This window comes from Siphateles boraxobius, unplaced genomic scaffold (genome assembly GCF_051911475.1).
Source record: "Siphateles boraxobius isolate OS27281-9 unplaced genomic scaffold, OSU_SipBor_1 22, whole genome shotgun sequence".
Taxonomy (NCBI): Eukaryota; Metazoa; Chordata; class Actinopteri; order Cypriniformes; family Leuciscidae; genus Siphateles; species Siphateles boraxobius.
In genome coordinates, this window is record NW_027508833.1 from 29,380,516 (window position 1) to 29,396,478 (window position 15,963).

General features: G+C 39.2%; 1 protein-coding gene across 9 annotated transcripts in view; it reads left to right on the top strand.

The window, feature by feature from the left end:
* Positions 1-15,963, top strand: part of ehbp1 (EH domain binding protein 1) — a 153,825-nt gene that overhangs the window by 102,707 nt on the left and 35,155 nt on the right. For 5 of the 9 annotated variants that reach the window (XM_077239511.1, XM_077239512.1, XM_077239513.1 and 2 more), the window contains 2 exons: positions 9,871-10,039; positions 13,620-13,790. In XM_077239511.1, coding sequence (XP_077095626.1) covers positions 9,871-10,039; positions 13,620-13,790 — 340 coding nt within the window. The remainder of the gene's footprint in view (positions 1-9,870; positions 10,040-13,619; positions 13,791-15,963) is intronic. The other 4 variants (XM_077239519.1, XM_077239517.1, XM_077239516.1 and 1 more) reach the window with 1 other exon arrangement.

Below are 15,963 nucleotides of genomic sequence, written 5' to 3' on the forward strand. Positions count from 1 at the left end.
AATATTTCACAGTATTACTGTTTTTGCCAATTTTTTATAAAATAATTGCAACCTTGGTGAACGGTAGTATAAATGATAAAAGTGGAAAATTAAGAGTGAATTATTAAAGTGAAAGCAGGTTACAAAAAATAAAAAGTTTTTAGAATAACAAAAAAAAAAGGGAAAGTCAGAAGTTTGTCTGTCAATTTGGATTTCAATTTGGATTGTTTGAAAGTCAATTTGGATTTCACGTTTACTTTAATTGCATGTTCACGTTGTTATTGGGAATGATCCATTTTGTGCATTTTAACAAAGTAATAAATTGCTCATCCTGTCACCAAGCCCTGTTATGTTTCAACCCTCTCCCCTCATCTCTCAATCTAGTCAATTCCCAGTTGACCCAGTCTTGTTTTTTTTTCTCTCAATGAAACACGTCACATCACGGAAGAAACCTGACTTAAATGTTGACTGAAGCAGGTGTGTGTTGTTTGTGAGAACAGCTTGTGGTGAATGGCTCTTTCTGCCTGGTAATTATGTTGTTGTGTAAAGGGCAAAGTTTTCTTCCCACTTGCACACAAGACGCCTGCTCAACCTGTTCATCTACTACTGTTTCACCCGCATCAGGGGTTTGTCTTTCCAACTGCACACATTCAGCTGTGTGTGTGTGTGTGTGTGTGTGTGTGTGTGTGTGTGTGTGTGTGTGTGTGTGTGTGTGTGTGTGTGTGTGTGTGTGTGTGTGTGTGTGTGTGTGTGTGTGTGTGTGTGTGTGTGTGTGTGTGTGTGTGTGTGTGTGTGTGTGTGTGAGAGAGCAGTATAGACACAGCTCTTCCTCCATCTATATATCCCTCTTGCCTCTGGCTCTCTGCAGTCATACATTGAATAAGCATGTTTTGTTTGGTAGTAATCCCTAGCTTGACATTGTTATTTTCATTCATGCCCTCATGAGGTGTACGTATGCATGCATGTTAAATGTCAGATGTCTTTCTGAGGGACAAACCTGGCCAATAGTCTTTATCCTTCCACCCTCAACTTCTTCTCTGAAATGGGTTGGTAACTGTTTGACAGGTTTTTATTTATTTTTTTGAGCCGGGTGCTCAGGACAGGACATCTATCTCTATCTCTCCATTTATCTCTTTGCCCTGGCTCCACACCAGTATCATCTACACACATGCAGAAGCATAATTATGCCATGTACAACAGCCTTTGATAGCATGTACAGTTTTCTTCTTAATTCTTTATCAAATGCATTGATCGTGGTGTATGTGCATTGATCCAGGAAGCACATCTGCAGCCCAGCGATAAGGCCACGGTGGCATCTCTCTCGTGTGCGCGCTCTCTCTTGCTCTCTCTCGCTCTGGTTTGGCTGGGGGCTAAAGCAGGCTGCTGTAGGATTAGCTGATGCTCAACTACTTGCATTTTAAGTTGACACCTCAACACCAAGCAGAGGCCACATTACAGAAGAAAAGCAGTCCGCCGACCGTCTGCCCAACGTTTCCCATCCCATCCCGTACACTCTCACTCTCTCTTTCTCCCTCTCTTTCTCGAATACATATAATTGGATTTGTGAACGGGAGCAGCCGAATGCTTCCTTTAGAATGGCCGGGGACACAAGGTGAAGTTTTCTCATTACAGACCACGAAGCCAGGGGACAGATCATAGACGATCTGTATTTTCCATTTAAAGAGGACAGAAATGGGAGAGAAAGAAGAATAAAAGAGAGGAGGGCTTGATAGACAGTGCAGAGAGAGGGAGGTGAAGAGTACAAGGAAGAGTCTTTATTTCACAGGTCACTTTCTAAAGGATGGGGGGGGGGGGGGCATGGCAATGTTTTCATTCCCGAGACATGGCAATGTTTTCATTTTCTCGAATGTGTCTCAAACATTGCATTCAAAGCACTGAATTTTTGGGTTCGTTTTTTACTGTGCAGAGTTATTATATATACTATATATTAATAATCAAATAATCTAGTATATATATTATATATATATTATATATTATACTATACGCAAGATTATTTGCGTACCGTCTGTATGAGTTCATAGGAAAGTATGGTGGAAAATCAAGAGCCGGTTCTTAGAATAAGATTGATTGCCATGAGGACTTCATCAGTTTTATTTATGTCGGCAGTCAACTTCATTGCACGCGATTCATTGCAGTTTAGAAAGTCTGTAAATGCACTTTTAAACATATAAGTATTCATATTACAATTTTTTTTGAAATATAGAAATAATTCAATGATTTGCTAAATATGACATTTAACAGTGTTGTTGAACCTCTTTTTAATACCGATTATTGGCCGATACATTGGTGCATCTCTTTTAAAAAGAGATTTTTTTTTTCTCAATTAAAGCAAATATTTTCACTAACAGCCAATGATCTGGTCTGATTATATCCTGTCAATCAAAAGGCTGCAAAAAAACGTCAGATTGCAACTCATACTGTGTGTGAAGAAAATGTTTTGTGTTGAATTTAGGGCTGTTGAAGTAAACGAGACCGTATCGCATTAAGAGTTAAAATAAAAAATAGCAATCTTAAAGCACGCTCCATCTGACCCTATGAATCACCCGTAGTTCAAGCCAGGGTTGCCAGATCCTCAATTTTTCCCTACACAAAACATTATTTGTAGTGCACCCCATTTAATAATCATAAAAATCTTTGTTTTATTACTTCTGATAAGAAACAAATTCTCGGCCTTCAATGTATGTCCATTTTATCATAAAATTTAAGCTATAAATGGCGTTTGACACTCTTAAATGTGACATGGCAGATCGCCGTTTCGCTTCAGTTTCAAGTGGCAGCATGAAGCACTAATCTTTTCTTCCAATTTAATAAAAGTTATATATATATATATATATATATATATATATATATATATATATATATATATATATATATATGTGTTTGAAAAAAATTATGAAAACTGCCTTGTGTATTATAATATCTGAAAATAAAAAGATATTAAAAAAAATAATTTGGGCATAGTTGTTAGTTTTAACCTCTAATATTATAGTAATGTAAAATGAGAGGGTTCCCTGTATAGCTGTATATCCCTGTATATATATTCCCTGTATATATATGTATGTTCCCTGTATATCCCTGTTGCAGCATTAGTTGGGAAAGATTTTTTTTTTTCTAAGGAAAATCAAATCAAACTATCTGTATCGGCATCGGCATCATTCTGAATATCAGTATCGATGGAGGTATTTAGTATCGGTGCATCTCTAGTTTTTAAAGATTAACTTTAAGTGAGCATTACATAACGGCAAAGGAAATCTAAATGTAAAAATAGGGAAAATGAGCATGCACAATTAAAAATACAATACAGAAAAAGATATAAGAAAATGGATTTTCTTATCCAGAAAATGGATAAGATTCCATTTTTCTTTAAAATAACAAAAGTAACCATCCATGGAATCATTCATGCAATCAGAACCATAGTTGATAAATTACTAATGATTCCCATCTGTACACAGACGTTTGTTGTTGAACGGGATAAAGATCCAAAACCTCTCTTCTTCTGCACTGCTTGGTGTGTGTGTGTGTGTGTGTGTGTGTGTGTGCGTGTGCGTGTGTGTGTGTGTGCGTGTGTGTGTGTGTGTGTGTGTGTGTGTGTGTGTGTGTGTGTGTGTGTGTGTGTGTGTGTGTGTGTGTGTGTGTGTGTGTGTGTGTGTGTGTGTGTGTGTGTGTGTAGCCCTCCCCTTCTCTGCACACTCAGTGTGTCATGACAAATATATCTGTTTGTGCTTCACTGGCTGGCACCGTCTCTGGCTGGCTGGCACGGCAGTGTTAGCGCCAGGGCCCTGAGCCTGTGTGTGTGCCCAGCCGAGCGACTCCTTCCATGGCTCGCTGCACCCCGCAGCCCCCACCCACCCTCCAGCCCCCTCCAAAAGAGCAGCCAGGCTGGGGCAGCCACCGGGACCCCATACCCACTGTGAGTGCTTCTGTCTGGGCCTCAGCTCTACTGCCCACCCCCTCTCTCCCTGGATCTCCTGTACAGAACGAGGGCGACAGCCCTCCATTATCTGCTTTTGCGCCTCTCTCCCTCCCGTTTTACTTCCCAAAGGATTGAGTGAGGCCTTCCACACACCATGCTTTCTTCTACACCTTTAACTATGACTTTGTCATCGTTTCTGCCACCCTTATGTTCTTCTTTCATTTTCCTCACTCGTTCTTGTGGATCCCCTCATTATGCTTGGAGATCTGCAGCTGGGAGGTTTGGTGGGCCACTGATCTCTCTCCCCTCTCTTCCTCTTCCTTTTACTCCCTCTTTCTCTTCCTCTCACTCCAAGCATAGCTCAGTTGGAGAGTCCAGACTGAACGGTCAAGCTTCAGTGTAGCTGAAGAAGAGCCACTTGAAGTCCATTTGAAGAGAGAGTCATTAAAGAAATCTTTTCATAAGAGGACAGACAGTTTCACACCTCATTGCTGCTGTAGAAATGGATCGTTCCACAGTGGTTATTCTGCACATCGTGCAAGGCTGATTCATTTGGGGAGTTCATTTGTATCTCTCAATGACTGTTTTGACCTCATACCTTAACTTTCCCTTTCAATCTCCCATAATTTCAATTCAATTTCAAATAAGTGCTTTATTGCCATGATTTTTTTAAAGCATTAATACTTATCACATTAAACAATTGTGGAAATAAATGGCAACATTACAATAAGGTTAAATTCTTTAGCAATAGTTATATATATTTTAAAATAAATGATTTTCATAGTGATTATTTGTACAGCATTTATTCATCTAGCTTAATATGAATTTATACAACATTTAAATCTTACAAAATATATTGGTATATGTTGAAAATATATAATTATATGTTATTGCATTAATTAATATTAATGTCTAGAATCTTATTGCAAAGCCCCCCCCCCCCCCCCCCAAAAAAAAATGTTTCAACTCCAATGCAATTAAATCCAACAAAACTGTAAAATATTGTGAAATATGGGGAAAAAAGTAAAGGCCTGGAAATTTTGTATAAAATGTGAAAAGTCACAATTTTCAGTGACTAGTAACAAGTAAATTTGTTCTGGTTAGGAAAAAACTCACTGAGATGCATTCAAGTGTCTGGCCTTTTTTTTTTTTTTTTTTTTTTTTTTCTATCAATGTCAGCATCCATTTAGTGTGTATCAGCATTTATGCCAGCTATACTATGCATTTCCAACTTCATAAAGCATCTGTCTGCACCTTTACAGATTTGACCAGTTTAAGCCTCTGTTAAATGTTTCAGCACAGTCTGTATGGATGGAAGCATCTCTCCTTTCCTCTGTCTGCTGCGGTTCTTCATCTCTTGTTAATTTTCCTTGACTACAGTATTACAGAACATTTCCTGAGTTGCCTAAAAGCAGTTTACACTGGGCACGGTGGTAATCCTGTCCTCTGGGCACACACACACACACATGGAATCTCATTTTCTGTACTAATGGCTAGCCTAGCCCTGAATCGCTGTATGTAAAACAGTGTGTCGAAGGTTGTGTGTGATGATACCTGCAAGGTTGAGCCGATCATGTGGCGTTTTAGACTTCAGCTACAGAAAGAATGACAATTATATTACATTAAATTGTATGATGAGCACAGGGCAAAAGCCTCACAGCTCAAACGAAAAATACATTATTATAGTGGCAGATTTTGTCACATTCAATTCAATTCAATTCAATTCAAATTTATTTGTATAGCGCTTTTCACAATACACATTGTCTCAAAGCAGCTTTACAGAAATTGCATTTCGGAAATGTACATAGAAAAATACAGTTAGTTAATCAAGTATTAATTTATGGCATAACATATCGCCGGCTTTGAGTCGTCTCTTCACAGGCGTCGAGTCGTCTCTTCACAGGCGTTGGGGCATCTGAAGTCTCCGTGAGAGGCTGGATACAAACTGGAGCTGACGAACGCTATTTACCTCGGGACTAGCGTCCCGAGATAACAGCAGAAAGGCAGATGGGAAATAATTAGCATAGCTGATGTTCATAATGTTAATGCATTCGAACCGATTCAGCAGTATCAAAGGTTAAGCATTAAGTGAATGCTTGGTTAAAGAGATGCGTCTTTAATCTAGTTTTAAACTGGGACAGCGAGTCTGAGGCTCGTACAATATCAGGAAGGCTATTCCAGAGTTTAGGAGCTAAATGCGAGAACGCCCTCCCTCCTTTAGTGGACTTAGATATCCTAGGAATGACCAGAAGCCTCGAATTTAGTGATCTTAAAGAGCGCGATGGATTGTATGGCGATAGAAGGTCTGTTAAATACACAGGAGCTAAACCATTTAGGGCTTTATAGGTCAGTAGGAATACTTTGTAATTGATACGTAACTTAATAGGTAACCAGTGTAGAGATGATAAAATAGGTGTTATATGATCATATTTTCTTGATCTAGTAAGAACTCTAGCAGCTGCATTTTGCACTAACTGTAGCTTGTTAATTGAGGATGTAGGACAGCCAGCTAATAAAGCATTACAGTAATCTAGTCTCGAGGTCATGAAAGCATGAACTAACTTTTCTGCATCAGAAACAGATAGCATGTTGCGTAGCTTAGCAATGTTTCTAAGGTGGAAAAAGGCTGTTCTTGTAATATATGAAATATGATTTTCGAAAGTCAAGTTGCGGTCTAGTATAACACCCAGGTCTTTTACTGTAGTGGATAAAGTAACAGGACATCTTTCTAAATTAAAGTTGTATTGTAAGGGATTTTGTGGGTAGTTTTTTGGACCAATAAGTAGTACCTCCGTTTTATCTGAATTTAATAGCAGGAAATTACACGTCATCCAGCATTTTATATCATTTAGACACTCTGTCAATTTAGATAAGTTAGTGTTTTCATCTGGTCGTGATGAGATATATAATTGAGTGTCATCAGCATAACAGTGGAAATTAATTCCATGTTTTCTTATAATATTACCAAGTGGCAGCATATATATTGAGAATAGCAGAGGGCCTAACACCGATCCTTGCGGCACTCCATAGTCTACTGACGTTATCTTTGATTTTTCCCCATTTAGACAGACAAAATGGTAACGGTCTGATAAGTAAGATCTAAACCAGCTTAATGCCTGTCCCTGAACACCAGTGTAGTTTTGTAGTCGATCCAGGAGTATTTTATGATCGATAGTGTCGAACGCAGCGCTTAGATCGAGTAGAACTAGTATTGAGATACAGCCTTGGTCAGAAGCTAAAAGTAAATCATTTGTAATTTTAACTAGCGCAGTTTCTGTGCTATGATGCGGTCTGAATCCCGACTGGAATTTTTCATAGATATCATTTTCTTGTAAGAAAGAGCACAATTGAGCGGACACAATTTTTTCTAGTATTTTAGACATAAAACATATGTTTTATGTTTTATGTTTATAAACATAAAACATTCCCAGAAACATATGGTTCTCTCCTTTTTTTCCTTTTTTTTTATAGCCATGTGATTAAATTGAGCAATTCCAAGTTACCCCCCTATTAGAGCAGATGTATTCATTTTGCAAGAGCATAGTGGACACACACTCACACTAAACGTGCCCAATTCAGCTTTGGCAGGAGCGCTTCTGTGTTTTCAGGTGTAACCTGGTCTTAGCTTTGTCTTGCATGTTCAAATTACCCTTAGACTCAAGGGCCCCTAGGCTGGACCCCTGAAAAGTGCTCCTGGGATTCCCTCATCTGCATCTCTCTGCTTATTGTCCTTCTGAACAATGGCCTCAGACAAACAGTGTCCACAGAAACAGGTGAAATGGGGTTAATTAGCTTAACGCTTTTGTAACCAATTGGGCTAATTCACTCTCTGCTCTTTTCCTTTAGAAACCTGTTAGCACCTTGTAAATGTGTGCATGTGTGTTCATGTGGCTGTCTATGGAGCCAGGTTACCCATCATGCTAGGCAAACCTGTCTAAATGTTAATGAGTGGTAGTGATACTGCAACTTTATATTAACGTTATAAATATTACACAAAAATATTATTATTTTTTCCACTGATGACGACTGGACAGAACAAGGAATCAGTGTGGACCTCTTCAAAAGTCATTAAAGGGGTGGTAAAACACGATTTCACTTTTCTAACTTTAGCTAGTATGTAATGTTGCTGTTTGAGCATAAACAACATCTGCAAAGTTAAAATGCTCAAAGTTCAAAGCAAAGGGAGATAATTGCTTTTAAAGAAAAGGACTACAACAAACGGCTGGTAGGGACTACACACAATCCTCCCGGGTTAGTGACATCAGCAAAATGTACATAAACCCCGCCCACGGGACACGCAGTCCATGTTGAGAAGAGGAAAAGTTGTTGTATAAGACTACATTTGTGAGTCAGCTCAAACTTTAGCATCCTTCTTTTCACATGCAATAAAAAGTCACTCTGTGTGCATCTCAGTTCCTATAAGAGCGATTTATAGATTATCATGAAGGAATATGCTAATTGAAGATAGTTAACTCCACATCAGCAACATAAATTCATCAACTAACCATTCAGAGACGTCATGTTGCATTCTACATGTTGTCACTTCTTCTTGAGTCTCTCCATCTTTGTCTGACTCTGTTTTAACATTAAAGGCAGAACAGTTTCTGTCATTTTAGTGTGTCTGCGTGAGGGGCTACACACAAGAGGTGCTACACACAAGAGCTCTTGAAACCCCGCCCTCTGAGGGAGCTCATTTGCATTTAAAGGGCCAGGCACAAAACGGTGCGTTTTTGCTAACCCTCAAAAAGTGACAATTTTAACATGCTATATAAAAATATCTGTGGGGTATTTTGTGGTAAAACTTCAAACACACCTCTGGGGACATCATAGATTTATTTTACATCTTGCGAAAAGGGCATTTTACCACTCCTTTAAATACATTTACACCAGCCAGCACTTCATATAGACACATGCTGGATGAGAACTTCCTGATCAAACCTGCCAGATCCAACAAAAAATACAGGTTCAAGATGCACAGGATCTGGTAAAATGCATTTAATGTTTGCATAGTCTAATAAAGGAAAATAAAATAAACTAGTTTCTATACAAAATTAGGAACGTACGTCAGAACGTAGGCTCACTATTGGCCGACGCTGGTCATGTGTGTGATGCTGGCCAATAGTGAGCCTTCACTGACGTAGAACCAGAAACGCTGCGCTGTTACACTACGTGAGCTCACTTGGAGTTCCACACAGAAGAAATTGAATAGTTGAATAAAGTCGTTATTTTATGGGGGTTTTGCGCACAAAAAGTATTCTTATCACTTTATAAACTTAAGTTTGAGCCACTGTAGTCACTTGGACTATTTTAAACAGTCTTTACTAACTTTCTGGGCCAGCAAGTTTCAATTACATAGAAGCCTATGGAGGAATGAGACAGCTCTCAGATTTAATCAAAAATATCTTAATTTGTGTTCCGAAGATGAACGAAAGTCTTACGGGTTGGAACAACACGAGGGTGAGTAATTACTGACATAATGTTCATTTTTGGGTGAACTAACCCTTTAATAAGCAGTGTTCACTAATGAACGTAGTGAAAGTTTGGACCCAATGACATTTCCTGATCCTTGTCATCTTCTCTCTTTTCCTCATCTGTCTATTCCCAAATTGATGATGTGAAGTAGTTGATGCATACATTTCTGTCTCTACCTCTTGTTGATGCACACAAAACACTCATAAACATGTTGTCAGAGAAAAAATGACACTCCAGCAAATATCTCAGGTTTATTATGTCTGGATACAGAATCAATGACAAATAAACCATGCAGTGAATCTCTCACTCGCGCTCTCTCTCTATGCCAGAGACCCTCCATCCTGGATAGTAAAGAAAGCTGCTATCAGTCTAATCTGATGGGAGAGAGAGGAGTGAAAATGGCATTTCTGTCAATTACTTGAGATGGCACCCGTTCAATAACCCCCCTCTCCCTATGCCTATGTCTGTGTGTGTGTGTGTGTCAGGAGCGTGATGAAGAACGGCGCAGGCAGCTGCGAGAGAGAGCCAGGCAGCTGATAGCGGAGGCTCGATCTGGAGTAAAGATGGCTGAACTGCCTCTTTATACTGACTCCACCTCTATTGCCTGTAGTGCAGCTGGGAACAACTTAAAAGGAAGGTCAAAGACAGCTGGAGGTGAGTGCAGGGGGGGGGGGGGGGGGCTTTTATAGGCCGAACACGCACATACACTCACAATGCATAAACACGCACGCACACTTTCTCATAAGCATGCAAACGCACACGCAAATCTGAATGTGTTCACAGTGGAATACCACACACAGAAGCTCTGTTCCAAAACCTAGTGACCTGCCTATCTTGACAGTCATCCCAAATGTACATACCTTGTTTTGTGAACTCTAAAATAGCTTTACATCCTTCATAATTAAGGTAAACCCACAATACATTGCTTCATGGTCAGATGAAAAAAAACATCCAAGATGGCCGATAAAGAAAATGGGATGTTGAATATTGATATAACTCATTCTCTGCCTAAAAATATTGGGATTGTTTTGCCCAATATGCACTAGTGTGCTATGTACATTTTGAGGTACAATATGAAAGTAAATGGGGTACAAAACAACAGCTATCATTATATGGATAAAAAAAACTCTGAGACATTCTGAAAAAATATATTTTTTGTGTTCCAAAGTTTAGAGCAACATGAGGTTATTTTATTATAGCATATACAGAATATATATATATATATATATCTTTGATTAATTGAAGTAATTTTTTTTAAGGTTCATCTAATATATATATTTTTATTGTATTTTATACTTTATTTTAATGCATTACATGTACAACAATGTACAAAATGTACATTCTTTGCTAAAGGAATTATTTAATAGAGTATTGCACTATTAACTGCAGAGTAATAAGCATGTGATTGCAGGGTGGAATTCAATCCGCAAGGTAATGTTTATTCTGATGACACACATTTTGTCAGTGTTTGTTATTCCTGGCTCCCATAGGCTCCCTGCAAATGTTAGTAAAAATGTTCCTAACAGAACATTAAGGCCGAATGCTGGTGTTTGGCCTGTGAGATTTTTAATTGGCTCACGAAGCTTGTGTGTGTGTGTCCATTAGGAGCAGGCCATATGTGTGTGTCCATTAGTGGCTTTCAGCCCTTAAAAAACGTTTTTGTTGCTCACTCCGTAATGACAACCAACACTTCTGCTTTCAAGGCCCAAAGGAGCATTACATTAAGAAACACACCAACACACCCACATAGTCTGAACTCTAATTTGAGGTGTTCACAGAGGGCTTCACTTCCATTTGTTCAGGCAGTCGCTTCACACGTAATCCTTCGGAAATACATCAGGAAAACTCTGGCGACAGCCAGCAGTGCCCTATGCCCCAACACGCACACATACACACCAGTCCACATGGCCCAAATCATCATCACCGTCATTATAACACACACCCATGCTGGGTAATCAGTGTCTCATTGTCCATGGAGGACTCCTATAGACCGGATCTTCTTTAGCTCGGCTTTCCTGCCGCATCCCGCGTTATCACCAGCCACCATTTCTCCTTTTATTTCACATTACAGGACAATGAGACGGCACATTACTGTAGCGCTAGCCGTTGGAAGGACTGTGACAGTGGGGCATTAGCATAGCGGGTAGCTGTGGTGTGTTATTAAACGTGTTTACGCCGAGGGGTGTTAGCGTTGTGGCTAGCTGCTGCGTATAATTAAAAGCGTGCATGTACGTCGAGCGAGATGGGTGTTAGCGGCGCGTCGAGGTTTTGTTTAATACGCGAGGTGTTAACATAGCAGGTTAGCCGCTGTGCCTAATTCTGTGCCGGCTCGTGTCCGTGTGTACCATTTCACAGCTCAAGGGGAGACACAATATTCCTCTCCTTTTATCTCTTTCATCTCTCCCTCTTTGACGCCCTCCATTTTCTCTTCATCCTCTCCCTGTCCGCCTAATAGTGTTCCCTCCTCCACAATCACGCGTTTACCGCATCTCGGAAACGCCACAGAACACATCTCGTGGCCTGCAGAGATGGACAAACCAGCATATGGAGAACAGAGGAAGAACCGGGTCAGAGAGAGGGAGAGAAAGAAAGACAGTTTTTAAAAAACGGTTTATTTGGCCTTTCAGGCTGTTGAACTCTGCTAATTGTAGAACTCATTAAAAATCAGGTTGGAGGGAAATGCTATAGGCTTGATGCACAAGGCCTATCGTGCAGAACGCATAATCCCACCAACACACACACACACACACACAAACACTTGAATACACAAACACTCTGCTCTAATTCTGAGAGAGCTCAAGCTGAGTAGAGCAAAACATTCACCAGCAAAACTTTCACCAACTCCAGCAGAATGCGTTCTGTTAATTAGCTTAGCACTGCCCTGTGTGTGTGTGCGTGTGTGTGTGTGGGGCTGGCTATATCATGGAAAGTAAATTAAAAAAGCATGAGAGAAAGGAAATAAGGAACATGCTGTCATTTCTTTTTCTCTGATTTTCAAAAAAAAATGTTCTGGAGAATGTCATGTGCCACAGGGCTGCACGATTATTTGAAATAAAACCAAAATCGTGACATGGCTTTGTGCGATAATCAAATCGCAAAAGCTGTGATTTTATTAATTAAATATATGTGCTGGGTGGTTGAAAGTAAGGCACTCTGTTCTTTTATGTGCGAGCAGCTCATGATCCAGTGTTTTCAGTGTCTCCGGGCTGCTCGGTTTAGATTAAATGCTGCTCCACTTGAACTCCATCTCTGCATTTGCTCTGAGTTTGGGTTGCTTATAACGTGCGTTTGGGAAGAAGACAACCTTCCCAAACTTATAATGAAAAGTGCTTATAAACCAGCTGTTGTCAACACGAGAGAAGCCTTAAGTCTCTCTGGTTTTCCACCAAAATAAAATCTTTATGGTTTAACGTTTGAAAATTAAGAAATGAAGACGACCATAAATGTTTTAATTGTTGTAACTTTACAGTTGTACTGTAAAATAAAATAATTACAATTTTTTTTTTTTTTTTTTACATTGAAATAATATTTTGAATAATGTTTAGAATAATAATATTCTAATTTTAATATTTATATTTAGTACTATTGTTTAAAAAAAATAATTACATTAATGGTATTCAAAAACGTTTCGCAAATCACAAACATTTTGGCCAAATTGTGCAGACTTACAAACAAGCACAGGAAACCTGGAACTTTTTTTAAACGGCAATCAGACTAAATGCAATTAGATTTTTTTCCTTAAATCATGCAGCACCATTTTTCCTATCTGTTCTGTCTCTTATTTAAGCGTGTGTGTGCGGCACTGCTCTAGTTACCATATAACTGAATGAGATCGATGTGTTTGGATTGAGTGTGTATTGTCAAGGGCTCTGTGGGATTCAGATCTGTGGATGCGGAAGAGGAACTCTGGAGGAGATTTTGCCGTCAAGGCCAAATCTGCCATGCAACACACACACATAACGCTCAGCTCTCTGCCAGACACTCTCAGCCATCTGCCTGATTTGTCTCATCTCAAACAAACACACCCCAATGTGACAGCAGCAAACTTTTTGTTAAGGAATTACCGTTTTATGTATAACTGGGTCTAAACAAATGCTTTTCTGTCTCTTTACTAACATGCAAAGTTTCCTTTCCCGCTGGAATGCCGAACTAACGCTCAATGCTTCACTAACCACCTCTGTCTCTTTGCTCTTCTGTTTTTTTTGGCCATCCCTGTTTGTTTGTTTGCTCGCAGACGTGGTGGATGGGGTGAGTGTGGAGGGTGTGGATGAGGAGGGCAGGAGTGATATTGAGGCGGCGGCTTCTCACGCTGATGATGTCACGCATACTAACCCTGAGGAGGAGCTGTCTTCATGTCTAATGGAGGATGATTTTACTAACTCTGCCAGTGACCTGGTCTCTCTGGGTAACCCAACACTGCATGACCTTGCTTTTGTGTGAACGTGTGTGCATGGTAACGCTACACACCTGTGCTTGTGTGTAGTGATTTGTCTGTGTGCATCTACTTCTGTTAGTTTTCAACTTTAGTTTTTTTTTTTTTTTTTACCTTTTAGTAGGGCTGCATGATTTATTAAAATTAAACTGAAATCATGTTATTATTATTATCATAATGGTCATATTGAGATGTAATAACAGAATCTTTGGTCCAAATTGTGCAGCCCTAGAAACAAGCACAGCAAACCGGCTGAATCTCAGAATTTTTCCCTAAATTGTTCAGCCCTCTAATTTAATATTTCTTCTGTTTCCAGTGGTATTACTTTCTATTATGGTATTTCTATCATGGCTTTCTAAGTGGTATTCTTAAGCACCTTTTAAAATGTATTTATCTTTTTATTCAAAATAAGCTCATCTGTTTCAGACACAGAAGGGTTGTTTGTGTGTGTAAGAGATTAATTAGTTTAATTAAAAACTATTTGAACATATTCCCACGACAAACACAATTATAAGAGATGTTTGTTTTTTGTTTTTGTGTTTTGCTGAGCAAGTCATATGATATGACATATTTGATTTATCTTCCTTCTCTTTAGTTTACTTATATGCAGTCTATCTACATTGTTTGTTGCATTGTTTGGTTTGTGTTTTTGTCTGTTATTGTGAAAAGGTCTATATTTTCACAGACAAAATCTTTTTTTCCGGCATTGTGATTATGGAAAAACGAGCTCATTTTGCTTATTTTAGTCTTACTCTTTTTTTTTTTCTTTTTTTTTTTAAAGCACATTTTGACCTGCTTGCAATCACATCATTCTCTATAGGGCACAGCTGTATTGGTCACTGCTGTATCAGTAGAAAATGAGCTTGCGTGCTCAACATACTTGGTCAGCATTTTCTGTAGCAGTTGCAGCACGCTTTCAGAAATCCTCCACCTTCCCCAGCTCCACCTGTATAGATCTGCTACGGGTAATTCATGTATGCTATATTGTACAGCAGAAGCGTGTCGTGTATGTATTGGCAGTAGCTAGTCCCATACTTGCTCTGCAGCAGTAGCAGCAGCGTAGCAGATTTATTCCAAATAAATTCCAAGACCAAATATATCATCATTGTCATACCCAATTACCATGCCTAACACTCAGAGAGTTGTCATGACAGAAATGAAATCATGTCATTATCATGGTGCACACTTTTAGTTAGTTGGGGATGTGACTCTTGTGTTTTGTGCTAAACTATTGGTCACAACACACACACACACACACACACAAATGACTCCTGTGGTGTTTTTTGGGCGAGAGAGAGGGATGCTGGGAGACGAGGAGAACAGGACCCACATGAAAAGCTTCCTCACCTCACTTTCATCTCCAGCCCAGATGAGAGAGAGCGAGAGAGAGCAAGGCTACACCTGCTAGTGAAAGGTTACTAGAGAAAGACAGACTTGGAGAATATAAACTAAGACGGACATAAAATAAGGCACCAACACATGTGAAAGACAATTCTGGATGGGACGGAAGAAATTTAGAAGTCATTGTTCATTTGAAGAGAAAGAGGAGGTATTGTGGGTTGTGTTTCTTTCAAGTTATCACAGGGACTAGCACTGCTCCCTTTAAGCCGTGCACATGTGTGGCTGGCTGCTCACCTCTGACGTTGTTCCCTCACTGATGAATAAAATAAATGATTTGGGCAGCAGTCAGTTTCAAAAATAGATGGAGGAAAGCTCGAGATTTTTTGAATTTGAGCTAAATTAATGGACAGCGTTTGAACTGGAGTTTATCCGAGTGTCCATTGAATTAGAGCTAAATGAATGGATAGCTTTTCAGCTGGAGTCTATCCAAGTGTCCATTGATTCTATTTTATTTTTCCTCAGTATGCAGCTGAAGCTGTGAGAAATCTTGTGTGGAAATACACAGCGCTGATTAATTCCTGAGAGGATTAATTCACAAACAGTACAGTACAAAGTTCATTGTGGCATATACAGAGGCTCACAAAAGTTGTGCATTAATTTTTTTTGTCTTGTTTTGTGATCTCAACAAAGCAAGTTGAAGAGTTTTTCTCTCTTCTTTTATTCGAAGAGAGGAACTGGAAAACAACAATAATGCAAGGCCATTAGATAACGTTATTAATAATGTTAAAATGTGTTAATATAAAAT